The sequence below is a fragment of the Ptychodera flava genome, chromosome 1 (assembly GCF_041260155.1).
Source record: "Ptychodera flava strain L36383 chromosome 1, AS_Pfla_20210202, whole genome shotgun sequence".
In the NCBI taxonomy this organism is placed as follows: domain Eukaryota; kingdom Metazoa; phylum Hemichordata; class Enteropneusta; family Ptychoderidae; genus Ptychodera; species Ptychodera flava.
Window position 1 is genome coordinate 4,784,559 of NC_091928.1, and position 14,773 is coordinate 4,799,331.

General features: G+C 39.2%; 3 protein-coding genes across 3 annotated transcripts in view; 1 reads left to right on the top strand and 2 right to left on the bottom strand.

Annotated features, from left to right (window-relative positions):
• The window catches only part of LOC139151856 (uncharacterized), a 47,553-nt gene that overhangs the window by 19,429 nt on the left and 13,351 nt on the right, over positions 1–14,773 (bottom strand). The window contains exons 2-5 of the mRNA XM_070724919.1: positions 9,549–9,701; positions 8,945–9,109; positions 8,229–8,510; positions 7,623–7,971 (exon numbers count right to left, since the gene is read on the bottom strand). Of these exons, the coding sequence (XP_070581020.1) occupies positions 7,841–7,971; positions 8,229–8,510; positions 8,945–9,109; positions 9,549–9,701 (731 nt within the window). The 3' untranslated portion in view covers positions 7,623–7,840. The remainder of the gene's footprint in view (positions 1–7,622; positions 7,972–8,228; positions 8,511–8,944; positions 9,110–9,548; positions 9,702–14,773) is intronic.
• LOC139151697 (uncharacterized protein F54H12.2-like) lies at positions 1,924–3,114 on the top strand. Its single transcript, XM_070724692.1, has one exon. It carries the CDS (start codon positions 1,924–1,926, stop codon positions 3,112–3,114), a length of 1,191 nt encoding a protein of 396 aa, XP_070580793.1.
• Positions 4,627–5,426, bottom strand: LOC139151780 (mRNA (2'-O-methyladenosine-N(6)-)-methyltransferase-like). The gene is made up of 2 exons (XM_070724801.1): positions 4,946–5,426; positions 4,627–4,670 (listed from the first exon to the last, which is right to left on the bottom strand). Exons 1-2 carry the CDS (start codon positions 5,235–5,237, stop codon positions 4,627–4,629), a joined length of 336 nt encoding a protein of 111 aa, XP_070580902.1. The 5' UTR covers positions 5,238–5,426.

Consider the following 14,773-nt stretch of genomic DNA (forward strand, 5'->3'; position numbering starts at 1 on the left):
CGTTTGAACAGATTTTGAAGACTGGACGAAAACCAGAAAAACTACAAACGGATCAAGGCAAAGAATTCGTGAACCACCTATTTCAGAAATTTCTGAAGAGTGAAGACATTCAATTTTTCACCACCGGAAACGAAACCAAGCGCTCTGTGGTTGAACGTTTCAATCGTACCCTGAAAACTAAAATGTGGAAGTACTTTACCAGAAACAACACCCTAGCTACCTATCGGTGCTTCCTCAGCTAATGCAATCTTACAACAACACTTGGCATCGCAGCATCAAGAGAAAACCAGCGTCTGTCAACAAGACCAATGAAAAAGAGGTGTGGGATACTCTGTACAGTAACAATGAACAGAAAACGGTGAAATTCAAATTCAGTGTGGGAGAACAAGTGAGAATCAGCAAAACTAAACGTATGTTCAAGAAAGGTTATCTGCCAAATTGGACAGAAGAAATCTTCACTGTGTCGAAAAGGATCTCAAGTCGACCACCCCTTACAAGCTGAAAGATTTTGATGAGGAGAATTAGAAGGTACTTTCTATGAACAAGAACTACAAAAAGTCGTCAAGAAAGAGGACGACGTCTTCAGAGTGGAAAAAATACTCAAAACAAGAAAGAGAAAGGGCAAGACTGAATATCTGGTCAAGTGGTATGGTTGGCCATCCAAATTCAATAGTTGGGTCAGGGATCTGGCAAAACTATAAGAGGGATGACTCTGTTCGGAGACTCACAGTCTGACCGCCACTTTCATCATGGCTGAACATCCGTTTTTCATGACACTACCGAGCAATGCATCCATGGATGTTTTCCCAGACAATGCAGTGACCGGCTACACTGTGAATTACCACACAATTACCCAAACATTTCTCTGCGGGGCAACTGGGAAGTGGCCTTGATGGACATACACTACCCTTTCTCTTGGTACAATGTGGTCGAGGGCAGAAACGTGCTGGCGTACGAAATTCAAGACCATAGGAAAACACTTGTCAAAATACCTGCAGGTTACTACGATGATTTTGGAAGTATACTGACCACTCTGAGAGAGCAAGGTTTACCCGACAACATCCAGTTGACTTTTGACCCGGTATCAAGAAAAGTAACCGCTGATGTGAGTGAGGGTACCAGCCTCTACTTTCTACCAGGTCTGGCTGAAATCATGGGATTTTATCCCATACCATCTTGAGGCAGAAGAACGATGCACCTTTCATGTTCAGTGTTCGAAACCTCTCTTCTCTGTATGTGTATTGCGACCTAGTGGACGACCAGTTGGTGGGAGATACCTTTGCACCCCTGTTGAGAATAGAAAATGTGGAAGGGATCCATGGACAGATGATCAACCGCACCTTCCACACGCCATACTTTCTTCCCCTGAGAAACCGTGAATTTGATACGGTAGAAGTCTACATAAGAGACGACATGGGTCAGAAAGTGCCATTTCAAGGTGGGAAAGTGATCGTGACACTAGCCTTCAGAAAACGACGCCCTACACTATTGTAGCCTGAACCATGCCGTATAGACGTAAAATCTATGAAAGCAATCCGGCCACATACAAGAAGTTTTATTTGGATCAGGTGGGAAATGGAGCATCGTTCCAGGGGGCAGCCGTGCAGAGAGGATATGGCTTGGGTGGTATTTTGGGAGGCCTCTTCCGTGCAGCCACACCCTTGCTCAAACAAGGTGCTAAAGTCTTAGGGAAACAGATGTTGAAAACGGGACTCAACATTGCAGGGGATGCACTCAGTGGACGTAACATCAAGCACTCGGCAAAACGACGGTTGGTGGAAGCCGGGAAACAGTTGATGGCAGGCAGGGGTTCCAGATACTCAGTTCCCCCTGGCGGTGGTATAAAACGTAAAACTCCGAAACGAAGAGTCATTTCCTCCAAAGCTAAGCGAAAGAGAAGATCTCCTGACATTTTTGACTAACATGGCATTTCTTCACGAACACTCCTGCGAGTGCACCAAGAGTGAACTTGACTTGTTCACAGTTCCTCCAACGCAGACCAGTGTGGAAGAGGGACAATGGGAAGAAGTGCATCCCCTGACCCACATTGTGGAATCGGGACCCATCGAATTTGTGATTTCGGGTTCAGGGGAAGACTACATCGATCTGTCCTCGACACTCCTTCTGATCAAGGCCAAGATTACAAAAGTTGATGGTACTAACCTCGGTGCAGATGCAGCAGTGGGTCCCGTCAACTTGTGGCTCCATTCACTGTTCAGCCAGGTGGATGTACACCTCAATGGCAAAATGATATCCAACCCTTCCCCTACTTACCCCTACCGAGCCTTGTTGGAGACCTTGTTGAATTATGGTAAGGAGGCCAAAGACACCCATATCGGTTCAGCCCTCTTCTTCAAGGACTATCACTTGAAAATGGACGAAGTGGACCCCACTAAAGAAGGTGGAGAAGTGAACAAGGGACTGAAAAACCGATATGCCTTCACGTCGGGCAGTCAAGTTGTCGATATGGTAGGACCCATCCATTCGGATCTCTTCTTTCAGCCCAAGTATCTAATGAATGGTGTCGAATTACGTCTCAAACTCAATAGAAGCAAGAATGCCTTCTCCCTTGTGAGCTCTGCAGAAAATCCAGGCTTCAAAGCTGTAGTCACCGAAGCAACACTACTGATCAGGAAAATAAAACTCAGTCCATCGGTACAGCTGGGTCATGCAGAAGCTTTAAAGCAGGGACCGTCCAAGTATCCCATACATCGTTGTGTGATGAAGGTTCTGTCTATTCCTGGAGGCACCATGTCCTTCAACAAAGACCACATCTTTCTGGGACAGCTACCTAAACGTGTGGTCTTGGGTCTGGTGGACAACGATGCCTTCAACGGTTCATACAAGAAAAATCCTTTCAACTTCAAACATTACGGCATGACGTCACTGGTCCTTAATGTCAGTGGAAAGCAAGTTCAGAGCAAACCCCTGAAACTGGACTTCACCAAAGCTGGTGGTCAATCATTCATCATGGCCTACTATTCCCTGTTTACTGGGACTAATAAAATAGGCAGGGATGAAGGAATCAACATCAATCGCTATGAATACGACAATGGATACACACTGTTTGCATTGATCTCACACCAGACTTGTCTGCCGACGGAGGACATTTGAACCTGGTCAAAGAAGGCAACCTGGGCATCGAACTGCAGTTCAGACAAGCCCTGCCAAATACTGTGAATTTACTGGTGTATGGCGAACTGGATAACATCATTGAAATCGACAGAGACCGCAACATCCTCTTTGATTACTGAAGTTGATTCCTTGACTCCAGTGAAAGATGGACACGTTAAAGTTGAAAGAGATCTTGAGTACAGATCGATACACTGCATCATCTTTTGGCGGGGTGGAACCATCAGACCGATTGCCTAAGACCAGACTAAAGTCCTATCCTGCTGCCTTTGTGGCCAATGTGGACCCAAGTACCAAACCAGGGAAACACTGGGTGGCTTTCTACTTTGCCGATAGCAACCGTGGTGAATATTTCGATTCATACGGACGTCCACCCAACAGGACACCTTTCAAGGCATTCCTCAACAGGAACTCTCTCGACTGGATCTATAACAGACAAAGGCTCCAGGGACCTCTTTCTTCAGTGTGTGGACAATACGTCCTTTACTATCTGCTACATCGTTGCCGGGGATGGTCCATGTCGAACATTGTGAAGCAGTTTACGGAGGACTTGACTTTTAATGACTTTCTCGTGAATGATTTCATTGAAATATTGACTGGTGTTGATTTTGACATTTATGATGTTAACTTTTTACAGACTCGTTTGACTTAGAAGTCATATTCATTACATTGTTACTAGTTCTTGTGTTGACTTTCCAGTTGGTGTTCAATAAATTTTCAAACTTGTTCAATTGAAAATACAAAGCATGTGCGTCTGTGTTTTTTTTCTCTCTCAAGGATGATGGGTATAAAGGGGGAAGGGGAGGGGCAATCAATCATACTCATTCATAACACAATCATACTTCCCTAGCTCACAAAGAGTATAGACGGACAAGATATTGGATTTTCATTTTAAACAATAACAGTAAATTTTATTTTCTCAAAGTTAACAAATTTAACAAGGCAAAAAGCATGAAACACAACACTTTTTATTGCAAGTGTCTTTCAGTGTCCTTGGCAAACTTGTAATGTCCGAAGAAAAAACACATTTATAAATTGAAGGAAATTGAAATGATTAACTGCTTGCAGAACTAATTGTGGAACAAACTGCGGTGATCATGTCGTTGCACAAGACCATTCCATACATGGACAGACTGTCCGATAGAGCTTCAAAACATCTTTCAGGGTCTTCACTCCAGCGGTAGTACAACAACTCCAACAGGTCATCAAGATCAAGTAATCCAAGGGGGGTATTATGATCCAGGGTGATGTAACACAGTTCAGCCATGGCAAGAATAGACTTCTGCACAGCCAGCATGTTGATTCGTTTGGCAGCATCCGTAAAGTATTTGCTGATGACTTCTCGTTGACCTGCTGGGGTATCGCCATAGTACAGGCACTCATGGTCTCTTTGAGATGGGTAGTCTTCTCGGCACCCCTCACAGTTTTCGTTGATGATAGCATTGACTTGGTCCAGGATAAATTTGGCATAGACATATTTTGCCACTCTTCTTGCTACTTCCTGTCCAAGTCATTTGGCATATCGCTGAAGGAAGGCTCTGAAAAAAGGGATGAAAGACGGGTCTGTGAGTACCAGGTCAATTGCACGTCAGTGTTTTGGCAGCCTCATCGATACTCTGCACAATACTTTTCAATCGACTCCACTGATCCAAATTCAAATTGATGCCCTTCTTTGTCGGTATCAGTTCTCCAGTGTCAGGTTTCTTGAAGAATTCACGTATCCCCACGTACACATTTCCCTTGAACATCTGCACACTCACAATCCGAGCTGACGTCTCTGTGTCACGTAGAAGAAATCTGAATTGTCTCTCACCTGCTTGACTGGTGGTGCCAGGCTTGGAAGGTGGAGGGACCAAAGCAGCTGCTGATGGCTGACTGGACGGAGTCTTATGAGGCAGGGGCACTTCCTGAGAAGGCTCTGGCAAGTCAGGGCTCTTCCTCCCTGGAACATCAGCATACCTCTCATCTTGGTCAGAGACGGTGGGCATTGTCCAGACACTGGTGTTAGTCTTAACGTTGAAGTAGTACGGCAGTTCTGCCTTCACTGAATAACACTTGCGCCATCCCTCTTCCAGTAGTCTTGGTGACAGTATTGGAGTTGCCATGGTTATGAAGAGTTGAGTTGTTGTTGTTGTGGAGGGTGGGACTTCTAGAGCAAGACTGGCCCTTAGATGGCCCTCTCAGAACTTATATACCCTCATTTTTGCATATATTAAGCTACTGACCAATCAGGAAAGCACATTGCTATCCCAATCTCCCTTGCGGCATTTAAATGAACCAATGGGAGAAGCTGGTCAATGAGACCCCCTAGCATGTGAAAAAAAGTCAAAAAGACCCCCTAACTTACCCAAGTGTTCTATACCGTCTCATGTACTACTATATATATATATATATATATATATATATATATATATATATATATATATATATATATATATATATATATATATGATTGCTTAGCGCATGAAACAGCCTGTAGAGTGACAACTACAAGTTCCTAGATTCTCAGTATATATATATATATATATATATATATATATATATATATATATATATATATATATATATATATATATATATATATATATATATATATATATATATATATATATATATATATATAATATTTATGTCCATCTTTTGTTTTACAGTTGTCGCGTGCGGGGGTTCACCCTGTTTTCATAATTTGGAATAGGGGGGGATCAGCCACTTTTTGACGTCGGCAAAAAAAATAATCCACCGCCCCCCGGCCGAAGAAACTGACCAGTCCCTTATTTGGTTCTCTGCCTGAACAGTAAGTGCATATGACGGCCATCTATTCTAACTTGCATATTAATGAATCGCTGAACACCTACACTGACAAATTAATCGATGTTCTTGAGTTTTGTGGCTTAAGACAATGTCATGGTACAGGCTTCAACTCATATTCTTGGACACATCTTGGACTTAGTCATCACCACAAACTCTGATACAATTATTTATTCAATTAATAATCATCACCAAACTCTATCTGATCACGGACCAGTTCATCTGTCCTTTCTCGTCGTGCCGTTTCAAGTGATATCATCTCCGACCCTGACGTTCAACGGACGCCAACAAATGTGCATCTGGCAGTAGCATTTATGTACAACTCACAACTGTCAAATCTTCTCGATCAAAATTCAGCAATGAAGAAACGCATTAATGTCAGACCAAATACTGAATGGTACACTCTTTGAATACGTCAAGGAAAACTGAAAAGGATATCAGCTGAACGTTAATGGCGCTCCACTAAACTGGATATTCACTTACAAATTTACAAAGACAAGTTTCATCAGACCAATAAGGTAAATCGTCAAGTCAAACATGACTACTACACCAAGCTCATCGCAGACAATGCAGATAACCAGAGAATACTATTCAAAACCATTTAATTGCTATTCAATAAAGCAACTCATTGATTGATTGATACATAAAGAGCGATCTTTTTGATTTGTGGGAATGAGATTTGAGAATTTACTACAACAAATTCTGACAGATATGAATGCTAACACAAAACAGATAAACAGAGACCTTCAAACGTTTCTTGCGGTTCCATCCCATCGCCAGTAATAATATTTTAATATTTTACAATCCAGAACATAGTCTGCAGAGTGACAATGTGATGTCAAATTGAATGCATGAGGACGGTATTTACAAGGAAATATTAAAATGTAGCTTGAAGTGTGTCACTGAATACAAAGACATTGATGTAAAGAGAACGATTTATAGTGTTTGGTTTTTCGGACCAATTCATCACGATTTCTAAAGTATGCCGCCTTCACATCTAATGCAAAACCTTATTCTATTTGATAGGATCGATAGGTACTGTTGTCATCCAGATGTCGTCGTCTTCAAACTATGATGCCAAAACGTTTCTATCGTATATACATGCTGGAGGTTACGTGCATCTTCCCGTAAACTATGGAGTCATTTTAATGCTAGCGTTCTATAATCGATCATGCAATCATGCAGTTATCGATACAATCGTTTGACATACGACAGCCAACTACGCTATGATATCCGAATATCTGAAATTCGTTGATGCCGTCTTTGTGGAATGCGCTTCGGAATACTCGAAAAAATTGATTGGGAAGAAGAAACGGCGGCCTGGCCGTACTATGTTGAAAGTCAACAATCATGTGATCGGAGATGGAATGTTACAGTAGTTACTGACGGAGCCATAACAAATCAATCAATGGAAACCTAATCAAGCTGCCTTGACATCCTTACTTATAAACTGCATTTAGGGCTTTCATGTTATTACGCCTACGCATCCTGCACTTTTGGATGATTCTGGATGTATTTATATCAAGAAATGATGTGTATGAAGAATAATGTTTTCCGCCAGGATGTTACTACCTTGTCGAAGTTAGAGACGACAATTTGACCGATAAAAAGAGGAATGATGCGAATGTTACATTAACACATCTGTTTATGTCAACAATGAATCTTCGACCAAGACTACTCACCGTTAACTTTTAGAACAAACATACCCCCATCACCCTCGCCATCAGTCTCCTGGGTTTCTGAGCGAAATTCCACGAAGACGTCATTCGAGCAAGAGCGCCACACATCGGTCGCGGTGAATAGTCAATCCTTCCTACTTCTTGATATTTGCCGTCCGGATTTTCAAAAATGACCACGTGATCTCCAGGTCTTTTCAACTGCAACAAGGTGAACTCTAATTCTATCCTTGTTCCAAGGGAGAAGTTACGATCCAGGTGCAGTTTCCGATTGTCCTGGGCAGAGTTCCAGGGAATCCTGGGGAAAATATGGTACCTGATCCATTCACGTGACCTCCACATGATCCCATGGAAGCTGAGCGGGAAAAGACATTCCGTGAATGTGAGGCACGAACACGTCAAGGAAAAGTATAGCGGCAATGATAGCATGACAACCTAGTACTTGTGTTTATCGATAGCGTTCTTCAAACTTTTCCGTCAATTTCAAGTCAACGAAATCGGCCAATATTGGCATAACTGACATAACAGACATAGTCCTATCATTTCGTGTCGAAAGTTGAAATCTAAAAATCAAAATATCGTCTCTGCTAAGATCGTAAAACAAATGCGTACCTAGATATATGGAGGCTTCATCGATTCCCCCGCAAATCTGATTGTAATCTCCGCGACATCTGGCCGTACACATCTCATCACTGACTCTGCCAAATCTCCCATAATCAGAGTCCCTGTCTCCACAGTAACATCGATTTCCATTCACAATGCCTGCATAGGTCATGTTATGGGAGTAGCAATATTCCAGGCATTTCTGGATTGTCATCCAACGGGAATACTTGATGTGATTTGAAAATATGGGATCATTCCTGTCGTTGTTATAGCAACCGACGTAAGACTCATCTGTCGAATATGAGATGTGTTTGTTGATTGAAAGTTTGTTTAAAGTTTATCGATTATCCTAATCATTAAATAAACGTTTTTGAATGTTTTAAGTAACTATTGTATAAATTTACTGCCTAATGATGCTGTAGATCCAGTTAAATATGATGAATCATTTAAACACGTCAAAGCACAAAAATTGCTTTCATAATTATTAAACTACATAAAAACCCCGTCAAATACCCTTCAAATTTGACGAGGTTTGTCGCTTGAAAGACAAAGGTGATCATAATCTTAAATATCAGTTGGTTTATTTATAAAATGAGATATCGTCATCACAAATGAGATATCATTCGTATCGTAACACCAAATAGTATCGTAAATCTAATGTTCATTAGGTGTCATAATTGAGTTTCGCAAATAAATGAAAGTATAATTGTAAAGGAATTACTCACAATTACAGGCAACTGTTGCTGCTGTTTGGTATGACAGTGTTGTCTTGTAAGCACAGCGAACAATTGATGTCTCGTTTCCAATGCATCTAACATTTACAAGTCTGAGTCTAGTATCATCGACCAGGGCGTTGTCTTGCCAACTCCACCATCTAAATCCATGATAACCTGCCCAAAGAAGACACTTAACTAGAGTTTTAAAACGTTTTTATGCAGGAAAGGTCATAGGGTAGCTAATGTTTCAAATGAGACACATTTCTAAACGTAGACTGTGTCAATAATTAATGGATATGGGTTGATAATCATACACGGACGTTATCATGTGATAATTAAATGAGCCTGTATTGCTTAGAAAGAAGAGCTGTGATGTAATCTTACCCTACAAAAATCTAAAATATGCCAGCACTCAGAATTGACAGAAAACTGTTAAAAGCTGCTTTTTACGTGGGAATGTTTTGGTTTCTTGGTGTTTCTCTTGATTGCCAGGGGTTCTTAAGGACAGACTCCCTAATTCTTAGAACTGCCTACTTAATAAGAATGTGTCTCGTGTTGAAGTATCGTTGATATGATAAGTAGATCGCGCCTTTGCCAAATTAAAAAACATTACCTAATTCGTTACAGACGATACTTGCATCAGTAGCTCCCCAACTACTACGAAGTACAGGTGACCATCCACTTCCTGCGAGGAAAGCCTCAACTCGGCCGTCGTATGGAGTTTCGCCTCCGACTAGCCTGACAGATGGAGACGTTCCTGAAACCACTTCGGGTAAAGAAAATGAGGCAATACATGATAAAAGACAATTAAATATCGCGTGTTTCAGGAGACCCGGCCTAATCTAGAAAAGTCCGCTGACCTGGACAATCTTTTTGACTTTAAAAAATGACCTTTCTAACTTTTACCGTATTTTATGGGTGGGTCCTATCCAACAAAAAGGAAAATGAAAATCTCCGTCTTACCTAATTTTCAGAGGCATAATACTGGAAAACACGCATTCTTTTTATTTTGCCTAAAGCTATACACGAAATATGATCTACCTGATCTACGGAGGCTGTGAACCACAACAAAAATGAAACGCATATGTGTGATGATATAACAAATTGCCTTAAATCCGAACTAAAACTTCAAGCTTTTGTTATTAAACTTAAATTTGTCCTTGCATGTGTATTATTCAAATTAGAGAAATACGTCTGAACAATGATATCGATACATGGCTGCGCTAAATCTTTGATCAACATGAAGTATTTTGATTAGTAGTATTTCACTCTGTAACACGTATACCCGAATTCAAAAGAGAACTATAACGCGCTCCAACTGTCCAACACATTATTTGAGCATGTGTACACAAGCAGAAATAAGGCGTCTAAACATTCGACATTTGCATATAACATCGACAACTACTCGCATGATGTACACAGTGGTTATGGTCGAATCAGTGGTAATGTGAAGACATACAAAATAAAGCAATATAAATTTTTACTATAACCCTAACGGGATTCGAACCCCCAACACACTCACTGTAACATCGCCTAGCTGCTAAGATGCAATTCCCGACTGACTGTAGATATGTCGACGGCTCCATCCATGAAAACATTCATCAAGTATATTTAAATCTTTGTCGTTATTTCTCAATCGTGATATCGTGAATCAAAAACAACGTTAACAAAAACAAACAAACAACAACAACAACATAAAACAAACAAATTTTGCCACAACACGCCCATCCCACTGATTCTTGAGTATATTGATCACTCCTCCACAAAGCACCAGATAAGTAATGAAACAAGTACATTGATTTAGTTTGAACACGTGACAAAGGTAACATCTTTTTTACATGGTTGTACTTAATACACAAAGATGACATTTGTAAAAAATAAGACAACGATAGTAAGTCTTACCTTGTGCTTGACAAAATTTAAACGCTGAAATGACGAAGACAAGGCTTAAGTTCGTTGAAAGAAGATTTCTGCGATAGCCCATGTTATTAGGATAAAACGTAATAGGCCACACGAAGTTTGATAGTGAATGTCACAAACGGAGTTCTTGAAAAAGTCGTATTTTTTACGTACGTAAGTATTGTTCTTTCAGTCACTTCAACAGCGCTCCTTGGTTTGATCTAGCTTTCCTTCAGATCGTCTCCAAGGAATGTACAAAATAATTTCGATTTGTTACACATTCTTATCATTTGCTGTCAAAATAAATATTGTTATAGATGACTTTCATTGGATGCCATGAGCCAAATGACGTGATTGCAGTGCCCACGATCATATCCGTGTGAGTCACTGCCTAGCACTGGTTCCAGGATATCAAGTATGTGGGAACTGTACCTGTACAACTGTACCAACACATTCTACTACCGAGACGACAAGAGAAAATCCTTGGGAAAATTTTTGAAAATAATCCAAATATCACATTTTCACTAAAGACAACTATAAAAGAAACATTCGAAAACTATGGTCAATGGTTTATGCACACGAATCGTACGTCAATTTGTTTCGTTCGCGAGCGATCGCGGTTTCTAAACGTAACACATTTGACTGTCTACGAGGAAATATGATCAGTTGCAGCTGATCAAGTGATTTCCTGTTAGTCATGACCAGTAATTTGTGAGAAAAAAAAGGATGAAAACAAAGACAAAATAATCGTAATTAAAAGTATTGGCTAACGCCGTTACAGAGAAACTGATGTCCATTCAAGTCACCGCTATAACAGCGAAAGGAAACTTGCGTTTTCATAAATATTAATATATACATGTGTCACCTTTAGGTAGAATGCGCCTGGGGGACAGATATTCAGACTCTCAAACTTGTACAACTCTTTATTGATCTACCACCAGTTGGGTTCATGTTGAATCTCCGGGTGTAACAAATTGTTTTAAAGTCTCAGTTTCTGAAAAACCGAAAATCTATTTTTCTACATAGAGTTAAACAGGGATTGGGGCCATTTTGAATTTCAAATATCGGGAAATCTTAGGTAATTTTTTTCTCTGGTACAAAAATGTGTACGTTGACTCCGATTTTTATTCTTGGGTTTGAAAGAGAATTGTTGAAAGATTCCTTGAGAAAAGTTCGGGCAAAAGTTGAAGTCTTTCACTTTAGAGGTGCGTACAAACTTTCATCATTTCTTCACTTCTACAACTCTATAGCATACTGGAGACAGAATGCTCATTTCCTCCTCTATTTGAGATCAAACATCAAGTCATTAGCAGTCATCTTCCATTGTTTTGAGTCAAAGTCACAACGAGTGAGCAGATTCTCATCTAATGAAACAAAGTTTAACATTTTGTTGTCAGTTTGATATAAAAAATACAAAGATTGAGAGTGCGGCTATGATATTGTTTGTGTAGTAAGGGCAATATTTTATTATTATAAACTTTATTTCGGACTCATTGTCCATATAACAACAAAAGAAAATCTGGTGATAAATATACACAGCTTGGTTAAGTTATACAAAAGAAGCTTATTCCATAACTTTATCATTTCAGAGTTTAAATATAATGAGTCATACACACATCGTACAATATCATTACTGCTTCTCAGAAGTCTTTGCTTTAAACCATAAATTTGCCTTCGTAGCAAGGCATCAAAGTTATTGATTCTGTTAGATATAAACATAGAGCTTGCACTACTACGTTTATCATAACCCAATAAAAGACGAGCAGCATTATTATAAGCAACTTTCAATTTCCTCATAATATTAACAAAATATTTAATCCAAATTGGACCGCCATACAATTGATAACAATATGTTTGAAAAGAACACTCTTGACTTCAAAGGTACATCGAGAAAATTTTCTCATAAGCATATTGGCTGATATATAAAAGCATCTCATCTGTCGCTCAATATCGTCATCATCACGAAAGTGATCGTTGAGAACAAAACCCAAATGTGTCTTCTTTGTGACAAATACTAATTTAACTCCATTGAGATACACAGAAGGAATGTGACGAATCATAGAAGAATCGCATCTCACACACATACATTTGGTCTTTTTGCTATTAAATAAAATATCATGAGTATCACCATAGTCACTACAAATATTGACTAACTTCTGAGTTCCCTTGACAGAAGGACTAATCAGACAAATATCATTTATGTGTAGGTATCAGCAAAAGTGGTCTCATGGGCGTCATCATTCTGTCAACATCATTTGTTTGTTGTACAAAATGATGATAACGCTATAGTGTTTTTTATACATTGCAAAACATTACTGCTTCCATCATATTAGAAAATATTACAAATATGTTATAAACTTGTGTAGGAGTATTTGAAAGGTGTGTTGATATCTGGATTCCATGTTTGTTTCAAGTGAAATTAATTTCAATCTTAAAATCTCAATGGATACGTAGCAGTAAATTTTGTTAAATGCTTAGTGAATCAATCAATCCAGCAACCGATCAATGACTTTATAAATTCTGTCAGAAACTAGTGCCAAGCGGCTTAACTTTAGCTTATAAACAGTTCAATGTAGAGTCCAAGTTCACGCCTAACTATCAACCCTTTAATTAGCGCAACTTTAAGCAAGATTCTGTCAAAAAAGTACAGTCAGTATTAATACATCGTAATAAAGGTAAAGGTTTACGTGTGTAAGGATGGTTGGCTGGTAATTTAGACAGCAGTTACGACAATAGATCAACGACGATTGTTAATGATGGCCGTCACTGTAAAAGTGGAACTAAGATGAGTAACATGTAACATAAAAGAGAGAGAGAGAGAGAGAGAGAGAGAGAGAGAGAGAGAGAGAGAGAGAGAGAGAGAGAGAGAGAGAGAGGGGGTACGCGATAAACTACGAAATGCAGTAAGGACAAAATTGGCCTTGGATAATTGACAATTTGCGTTAATAACAAGCCGATACGTAAAGTGTAATCAGAGATTTATTTAAAATGTTAACTCTCACGAATCGGGAAAACACATATTTGATATCCAAAACAATTTCTGTTTATTGAATAATATACATTCTTGACAGATGACAGTTTATCAACTTTCGTATGTGGGACAAAATGTAACAAATACGACCCCGAACATATGTTTTGTGTAAATAAGGCTTCAATTTGCGTTTCGCAGTACTTGCATTCTCAGGAAAGCAAACTTTGTCACATATTATTTTGCAACGTAATCGATCATATTCTCCCGAAAAATAAACACCAGTGATGATTTCCGAAGATGAACAGTCAACGTACTGTGCGATATCCGTCAATGAAAGTTTGTGAGTTGACAAAATTATTATTCAAGTGCTCTTCTTATATTTATAATGGGTCATGTTTGAGGAAAGCAACTTTAACGAAATATTCATAATGATGATGTATTACATTAGCGTATGAATGTACAATGAAAGTAACTTTAAGCCACGCATCCAATGATTATCTGTTAGATAAAGCGAAGTTCAAAGTTTTATTTCTTGATGAAATGAAACTTCACTAACGTAGATTATTGCCACTTATCAATTTATTTGTTCAATTTCTTCAACTTCAACTTCTTTCAGTCAGTGCTATACTGTACCTTGGATTACCTCAAAACTAACGAAAGAAGACAATTGCTTCAGATATACTTACTAATGATACCAATTTATAAAAGACACTTTTATCGAGATTCTACTCCGTTCGCTTAGTCCCATTTGATCACTGCATCGTTGGAAAAAAACAGGCAATCGACTTCACTTTATTTTTATCCATTTCAGTTTTGCTACGGCATACATAAATTATACAAACAAGTTTAGCTTTGTGAGTGAGTTGTTCATTTGTAATAGTCTTTGTTGTAAATTATCCGCTATTCTATTCACCGAAATACACGTCTACTGTGTTTCACATTACAAGAAGGACGTGTACGTCATTTTA

Bases quoted from the DNA above. Each gene is read 5' to 3' on its own strand.
- LOC139151697 (XM_070724692.1), top strand. From the start codon at position 1,924: ATGGCATTTCTTCACGAACACTCCTGCGAGTGCACCAAGAGTGAACTT.
- LOC139151780 (XM_070724801.1), bottom strand. From the start codon at position 5,237: ATGGCAACTCCAATACTGTCACCAAGACTACTGGAAGAGGGATGGCGC. The intron at 4,671-4,945 runs GTGAGAGACAAT...CCCTTTTTTCAG, and splicing joins TGGCACCACCAGTCAAGCAG to AGCCTTCCTTCAGCGATATG.